This window comes from Cyprinodon tularosa, unplaced genomic scaffold (assembly GCF_016077235.1).
Source record: "Cyprinodon tularosa strain WSP-4 unplaced genomic scaffold, ASM1607723v1 ctg522, whole genome shotgun sequence".
NCBI classification, from domain to species: domain Eukaryota; kingdom Metazoa; phylum Chordata; class Actinopteri; order Cyprinodontiformes; family Cyprinodontidae; genus Cyprinodon; species Cyprinodon tularosa.
In genome coordinates, this window is record NW_024039255.1 from 562,816 (window position 1) to 571,397 (window position 8,582).

General features: G+C 45.6%; 1 protein-coding gene across 1 annotated transcript; it reads left to right on the plus strand.

Annotated features, from left to right (window-relative positions):
* The first annotated feature begins 388 nt into the window (after positions 1-388).
* Positions 389-6,463, plus strand: npas4a (neuronal PAS domain protein 4a). Its single transcript, XM_038303952.1, has 8 exons — positions 389-959; positions 1,361-1,524; positions 1,609-1,711; positions 2,003-2,312; positions 2,418-2,527; positions 2,674-2,809; positions 2,911-4,682; positions 4,785-6,463. Exons 1-8 carry the CDS (start codon positions 785-787, stop codon positions 4,811-4,813), a joined length of 2,799 nt encoding a protein of 932 aa, XP_038159880.1. The 5' UTR covers positions 389-784; the 3' UTR covers positions 4,814-6,463.
* The last annotated feature ends 2,119 nt before the right edge of the window (positions 6,464-8,582 follow it).

Here is an 8,582-nt window from a genome sequence, read left to right on the forward strand (position 1 = left end):
CAAGCTGCTGTCGTGTTTACTGACGGGTTAGGGGCAAACAGGTAGGTGCCAGACATATAAACACACAAACCTTGTTGATATTCAGCTCAGTCCTCTCATCCCATCCAGCCCCACTCTTCCTCCTCCTCCTCCTCCTTTCACAAATCACCGGAGCCGGTGACTCCGTTTACGTTTTTACGATGGCTCCTCCTTCTACTCGGTTTTGTCCAAATCGGGCTTTTTGCGTCGCCGGAGCTCCCGATTTCAAGCCGACGTCACGACCGAGTAAAAGGAAGAGCTGACGTCGAGGAAGAGTCACAGAGAGGAGAGGGCATATGAGAGGGAGGGGGAGACTCTCAGCGCTGCTTGCATTCATATGAGGCATATCTATCCCCCCCTGTTCTCCCTCCTCCTCCCTTCGTTTTACGTCGGTGTTGGCGCGTCGGGAGCCCCCCTGCTTCGGTGGAGTCCCAGCCTATATAAGACACCCGCGAGCAGAGTCCCTCAACCAGATTTACGGGTTCCGGACTTCTGAGCCAGAACAGACGGCGATCTGCTGCCGCCGATTCACCTGCACTCCGAAAGGAGGGATAAAGGGAGAAGGTTTTATAAAAACCTTTCTCTAGACAAAGAAAACCGCTGAGATGAAAGTCCAATAACACACCTTTTACTTCCCTCACTTCTACAACCTGTCTCAGAACACATCCGAGGAGACAGGAGGGAGACTTCAGACCTTTTTCCAGCACTCCGCTTTACAAGTTTACAGCTGGAGGGACTCTGACTGTTCGCCCAGCAACAGAGCACGATGTACCGCTCAACCAAAGGGGCGTCCAAAGCGCGACGGGACCAGATCAACGCCGAGATCCGAAACCTGAAGGACCTGTTGCCCATCTCTGATACAGATAAAGCGCGGCTCTCGTACCTGCACATCATGTCCCTGGCCTGCATGTACACTAGGAAGTCCGTCTTCTTCTGTCAAGGTAGGAACGAAGCGCAACCTGTTGATTGATCTCAGCAGGGTGCAGAAATCAACAAGTGTCTGAGCTTGGGTGCGATAAAAACATTATTTTCGGTTCAATTTTAAGGCTACAATCCAAATAAATGTAATTGCAAATAGTTTACTGAGCTGATAAATGTTTTAAATCATCATTGTCGCTGTTAGTGGTGCTGAAACGCTGTAGCGTTCTGAGCGCAGCCTTTGCGCTGTCCGTGGTGCTGAGACTGTCAGTATTTTCTCCCGATTTGCTATCGACGCTGTCCGTGGTGCTGAAATGCTTCAGCACAATGAACGCAGAACTGGTGTTGTTCGTGGTGCTGAAACTGACTCTGATTTATCCAAACCTCCATTTATTAACATCTGTATTGTCACTATTTTTTCCAGAAGTGGGATCTGCTGGTAGTCTTGAAGAGAGCGCAGCAATTCTGTCTTATCACGAGCTATCAGAGCTGATGCAAGCGCTGCCAGGCTTTCTGATGCTGCTTACTGGAGAGGGGAAGCTGCTCTACCTTTCTGATAGCGTCTCTGAGCACCTTGGACACTCCATGGTGAGTACACACACAGCTGCATTCTCAAAACAGTATGCATGTTTCCAAGGTTTAACCCTAGGTGTTTTTGTTTGTTTGTTTCAGGTGGATCTTGTTGCACAAGGTGACAGCGTATATGATATAATTGATACTGCAGATCACTTCATCATGAGGACCAACCTTTCTGCCACTACATCACTTGAGATGGGTAAGAAAGTGCTTTCTTCTTGGGCTTAATGCCTATTCTTCCTACAGCAGACACTGAACAGGAATGAGAAAAAAAAATCCTCACATTAATAGTTAATCTGAAAGATGAATTGACAGTTATACTTGCAAAGTGATATAATGATCCCTTTTCCTGCTGCGTTCTGTATATGCATGTCACAAAGAGCACTGGCCCACTAAACCCTGTGGTGCTCCATTAATTATTTCTACTGAAGTTACAATGTTAACCATCCGCCCCGGAGCTAAATGTTATTTTCAAACTTATCTTTCACAGACCGCCTCTTCCGCTGTCGTTTCAACACCTCCAAGTCTGTGCGGAGGCAGAGTGCCGGAAATAAACTGGTTCTGATCCGAGCTCGCTGCCTCGCCTCCCCTTCCACCGCCTCCACCGCCAGCTCCTACTGGACCTCCAACCCAGTGTGGGTGTGTTTCTGCACCCCCCTAGAGCCCCAGCCCACTCGCTCTGGGTCCGGGGCTGAGAGGGACCAAGCCTTGGCCCCTCCCCTGGCTGAGACTAACTTGTTCCTGGCTTGCTTCCACACCCAGCATGGCCGTGATATGAGGCTGCAGATGGCACAGGACAGGTGAGTCTGTCCTTCTATCCTCCCAATGTTGCTTTAATTGTAAGAATATTTAGTTGATTGGATAAAGATGTGAGAAATCTCATCTCCACCCTTTCTACCCTGCAGCATCAACGAGTATCTGGGCCATGATGTGACAGCTTTACGCTCTCGATCTTGGTACAGCCTCCTCCACCCACAGGACCTGTCACACGCCTCTACTCGGCATCGCAGCCTATGTAAGTACATTGCTCATAAAAATCAAGCACTTGCTGAGTATCCAAGCCCACACTGTACCCACTGGCATATTCACACATGAGGAACACTAGGATGATTAATGTGATTACACACCAGTTCTAATGTGTTCTGCAACTGTTGTTGACAGTGAGAGAAGGTGGAGAGGGAAGAGCTGAAATGGTGGTTCGTGTTCAGACTCAAGACCAGTCCTGGGTTTGGCTCTACATGGTACTCCAGCTGCAGCATGGAGACATACCCATTAGCAGCAACAACTACATCATCAGGTAATCATTGCTCTTTAAAAACACAATAAATGTGTAAAATGATGGGAATGAACAATACATTTACTAACAAATGTCTTTTTTTATTTTCCATTGTCTTTCAGTGATTCTGAAGCCTGGTCGGTGCGTCAGCAGCTCAGCTCAGAGCAGACTCAGCTGACCCTGGTTCTGGGTGCTGGTACAACTCAGCAGGAGGGTTTGAGTCTGCAGTCTCCAGAGACCCTCTCCAGCCCGGACCAGGTGTTCACACCAGGAAGCAGCGGCCTGTCCGCCCAGTCCTTTGACTTCAGCACTGCAGGCTGCAGCGTCGGCTCCTCTGATGAACCAGGGAGCTCTATTACTGAGCCCATGCAGCTGGAGGGAGACCCTCGCTCCAGTATCTCCTCTCTGGAGGAGGAAAGTTTCTTTCAGCAGCATCCCATCGAAACCCCCTCAGCTGCCTCTTCGCCCACCCCAGTCACTGTTGAAACAGTAGCAGATCTGGACTTTTTAACCCAGAACATTCTCCTGCCTCCCTCCTTCCAACTTGACCCCCCACTGCCAGCTCTCCCCCTGCCTCTCCCCCCAGTGCCAACTTCACAAGCTCAGCAGACCAAAGAGTTTGTGTGTACTCCCCCTTACACCCCTCAGGTTGGGGGCACCACCTTCCAGTTCAGTGAACCCCTCTTCAGCTTTGACCCAACTGGAACCACCACTCCACCCCCCTCAGCAACATCTGCCACTGCCACCACCTCCTTGGCCCCCTCAGCCCCCTCATCAGCTCCTCCGACCACAGCCCCTAGTCCTGCACCCCCCACCACCCTCTCCACCAAGCTCGCCCTTGCACTGCCCTCCCTCTCTACTGACCTCCTCTTCCCAGTTGAGACCTGTAGTGGCTCTCTATATGAGAAATTGCCCCCCACGCCTGACAGTCCAGGAGATGGGGACTGCACAGTGATGACCCTGCCTGAGGTACGGGGCCCACTTTACGTAGATGTTCCACTAGGCCCCCTCCAGTGTCCCCCTGAAGGCCTGCTCACCCCTGAGGCATCCCCCGGTAAGCAGCCCTGCCTCTCTTTCTTCTCTCTTGAGAGGGAAAAGGAGCGAGCCGAAATTTCCCTCTTAGCTCAACACATCAGCTCCCTGGCTGAGGGCTTCTACCTGGATCCACTCTTATCCAAACTCTCGCCTCCCTCACTTTCTCCCTCCTCCTCCCCTCCATCTCCCTTCCTTTCTCCAGCAACTGAACCTGCTGATCCAGTCCACATGCTAAGGGAGTTTTATCCCATAAAAACATGGAGAGGTCTGGACATTCCCATCTTTCTCGAAGATGATGAATCTCTTTTTGAAGAGAACATCCTTGAAACCCTTCTGCAAGATGACTTTGCTCCACCCCCGACACCAAACCTCTCTGCCCCATCCCCTCTGAACTCCCCTGTGTCAGATCCTTCGAGTTTAACCTCTCCTCAGACCCCAGTGTGTTGGCACCAACCCTCCCAGTTTGAGGGAGTGGGCCACATCTGTAGCGTCCAATCGGCGCAATGTAACTCCATGGCCGGATGCGGGGCGACCGTGGCTGCTGAGGCTGGGGCAAAGGTGGACGGGGAGGGGCTGGCAGAGGAAGCAATGGAGATCGAGATGGTGTCATCTCCTGTGTCCTCTTGCTCCTCCATCCCAGCTTCTCCTCCCCTCATCCTCACTGCCTCCCCGAGCCCCACCACCTCCATGCCCGTTGCCTCGCCCATGCCTGCCGTGTCTTGCACTCAGTCCCTCCTGGAGGAACTGGCCGTCCTGGAACCCATGTTTGGGGCAGGTGCCTCGATCGCCCCTGGCTTAGGGCAACAACCTGAGTTGTATCAACTCCAATGTCATCCATCGCCACAGTGCTTCCATGAAGGTGAGCATTTGCAGCATTTTTATCTCACCTTTTTAAAACTGATATGCAAACACTGACTTCAATTTTTGACCCTCTTCTTCTCTTGTTTTTATTGTCTTCCAGGTGGGAGTGGAAGTGTTCCTCCGTTCTAAAATAAGTCTGTGACTTACTTCATTAAGTATGGCATATTGTCATATTTTGTGGAGACCCTTTTACTGAAAAGTAAAAAACAATTAAGTGTATAAATATACATAATGTATATACGACTTAAGGACTTCATCTCCTACATGTCTGCCAAGAACAAAGTTTGGCGTTAGATTTTCTTTTCAGTCATTTTTCTGTGTAATACTGCAAAAAAATAAAAACAAACTGGTGCAAGATTTGCATGATGGTACAACCACATGGACCCAGTGCTGCCTGTGTTCTGAGTCCATGTGGTGACCTCACAAGAGCTTCAGAGATGATCAAACTCCAGATACGTATGTGTATTCACTCGTAGTGAAATATCTGTTGTGAACAAAAATAATGATGCATTTCTTGCTATTTCAGTAGTGGGATGAATCATAGCACTTTTTTTGTCTGACATGCAGCAACGCAAACCCAAACCTCAAATGTTACAGGAAGTCAAATGTTTACAATTGTTTATGACCTATGTGTGAAAACAATCAGTAGAGAAAAATAGGAAGATTTCTTGTACTCAAATCTTCTGATTTAGTTAGTAGAGCCAGAAGACTTCTGGTTTAAAAGCCTTTTGAAAACTTAGAAGTGGTGTGAAGCAAAAAAAAAAAAAAAACTGAAATACTTTGAGCTTTGAGTTTGCGCCTTTTTAACCTTTAACATTTCATTTTTATCAGTCCATCTAAAATCTTGTGTATCAATGTGATTTGCAAACAAAAAGAAAACATGTAAAGAGGTCCTGGCATGTGAAGAAAAGCAGCTTGGACTCTGATCATGCTACAAACCCACCTCTACTCCGTACTGTACATTAAGACTCTGAATGTGGGCTCATCGGGTCCCCCTCCTTCTCCTCTTCTTCTTCCCTGCTTTTGGCCGTGAGACAGTCGGCTGGATATTCTTGCAGCATCAATATTTGCAATGCTGGCAGCTTATAGCGGCTCCTGTGTGCCTGAAACGGCCCCGCCTGACCTGCTGAACTCTGAACTCTTTGTCCACTTCGAACGAGTGGACGATGGCATCGTGGCTCCACTGGAGCACGGTGCATTGAGGCACAAATTGACTATGTTGAATGAGCAATTCTTCTTTTTTGAGAGGGGTTTAGAATACAAAGGTTTTGTTTTAAAAAAATGAAAATAGGGAAGGGGTGCTATTTCTATTCAGTTAACTAACGACACGGGTTGAGAATGGTACAATTCCCATGGTGTCGACATGCTCACGTAGAGTTGTCTACGGTTAAGTAAAGGATTGATTCCTACGTTCTAGCTATTCAAGGCTAAGTTAATATACATGTGTAAAAATTATACTACTGTATGTGTGATATCTGGAAAAAAGATGTTAAATCATATGCATTATGTCTCAGGATGTAGGCATATGTTCTTTTCTGAAAGGTTGTACACATTTGTACATTTGTATGAAACAGTTACTGATCTGTACATACAGAAGAGAGAGATTTTTACTGCATAAGATGGATTATATTCTGAACATCTTATTATTTATTATTATTATTGCTCTTATTTACTGCAGAATGGACATTGTGAAGCAGTGTTCTATTGTGATGCTTATAAGTGTATTTGGTTGTCATACAAATGCATTTATATTAAAGTGCACTTAATGCTGCTGATGCATTTGTGTCGTCAGAGTCAAGCTCTTTGTTCCGCCCTCAGACTCATCATCATCAGCATCACCATCATCATCATCTTTTTCCTCCCTCCCCTTCACTCTCCTGCGTTTCTTCCCCCGGAGCGAGTTTCGCTCAGCAACAGCTCTGACGCACACGTATGACGAGACAGAATGAGACACTATCTGACTCAGACTGACGCACACGCTTGGCATTGAGACTTTTTTTTTATTTAGGAGGGAGGGAGGGCACACTCACATGTAATAGTAGGAAGGCGCCCCCTCCCCTTTACAAATCACAGTAGCCCATATTTGCTGATGTACCTGTGACTCTCTCAGCGTGGCGTGGAGCTCCATATATAGGCATTCCTGCTCTAAGTGGGGAAAAAAAAGCCTTGCGTCTATTCTCAGCTTCAATTGAGGAGGACCAGATAGGGGAGGGCAGAGAGAGGGGGAGACAAAGAAAGAGTTAGTGGAGGCTAAAATTAGAGGTACAGTATAGGAAAAAACTATATAAAAATGGAGAGGGAACAAACTGATCTTCCAAAGACACAAAACACAAAGAAATATTCTAATAAAATAACATAAGAGATGCCTTCTTCTCAAGATTTGTTCTACAAATTGCATTGGCTCTCAATGTTTAGCAATGGAGGTGATTATTACAACAAAAGGCAGAGTATGTCATAAGAATAAAACCTAAAAGCTGCATCTTTTCTCTGCAAGTGAACATTTTGTTCTACCACTACCTGCCGCAGTGTCGCTGATGGAGGTGACATCACTGGAGGGGGAAAATTTCACAAAGCCTACTGCTGCTATCTTCTGGAAAACCCAAGCACTGCAACTTAAAGAATCCACTGTGAAGCACAATGTGTTATGTAAGAATAAGGAACAAAAAGGTTTAGAAGAGGCCAAAGTAACAGGACAGGTTCAAAGGATGTAATACATACTGTTCAAAGCTCACATAGCTGAAGGACTTAAATTATATTACAGGGAAAATAAAGTAATCCTCATTGGATCTAGGGTTATAGATGACAGGAAACAAAAATCTGGGCTTTACTAGGGTGAAGTATTATGTAATATCTAAATATGAGGTTATGTGTACAAAAAAAAAAAAAAAAAAAAACTAGCAGATTTTCCAAGGCTGCAATTAAACATACAAAAAAAAAATAAAAAATCACACCACAGATTCCACTGACATAGGATTTGCAGGTAGATAAAACACAATTGAAAAATGTGAGCATTATCAGTATGATGGGAAGAGTTGGGAAATGTATAACTTCAATGAAGACTTTTTCATGTAAAATCCATCATTTTACTGCGAGAACTAAATATTTACAAAGTACACTGCCTTGCAAAAGTTTTTTAGCTCCCTTGAACCTTTCAACCTTTTGCCCCACTTCAGACTTCAAACTTGGAGATATAAAATAGTTATTGTTTGTGAAGAATCAACAAGTGGGACACAATCAGGAAATGGAAGGAAATGTATTGATATATTAAACTTTTTAACAAATAAAAAACAGGAAAATTTGATGTTCAAAATGATTGAGCCCCCTTGAGTTAATACTCTGTAGCGCCACCTTGTGCTGCGATTACAGATGCGAGTGACTTGGGGTATGTCTATCAGTTTTGCTCATCGAGACACTGACATTTTTGCCGATTCTTCCTTAGAAAACAGCCGGAGCTCAGTGTGGTTGGATGGAGAGTGTTTGTAAACAGCAGTTTTCAGTTCTTTCCATAGACTCTCATTTACAATCAGGTCTGGAATTTGACTTTGCCATTCTAACACCTGGATATGTTTATTTGGGAAGCATTTCGTTGTGTTGCTTTTATGCTAAAGATAACTTTTTGCATTATTGCCATAAAAAAGTTTTGGTTTCATTTGACCAGAACACCTTCTTCCACGTGTTTGCTGTGTCTCCCAGATGAATTGTGGCAAACTTTAAACAATACTTTTTTATGGATATCTTTGAGAAATGTCTTTCTTCCATAAAGGCTGGATTTGTTCACTAATTGTTGTCCTATGGACAGAGTCTCCCACCTCAGCTGTAGATCTAGCTCATCCAGAGTGATCATGGGCCTCTCAGCTGGATCTTTGATCAGTCTTCTCCTTGTTTGAGCCAAAAGTTT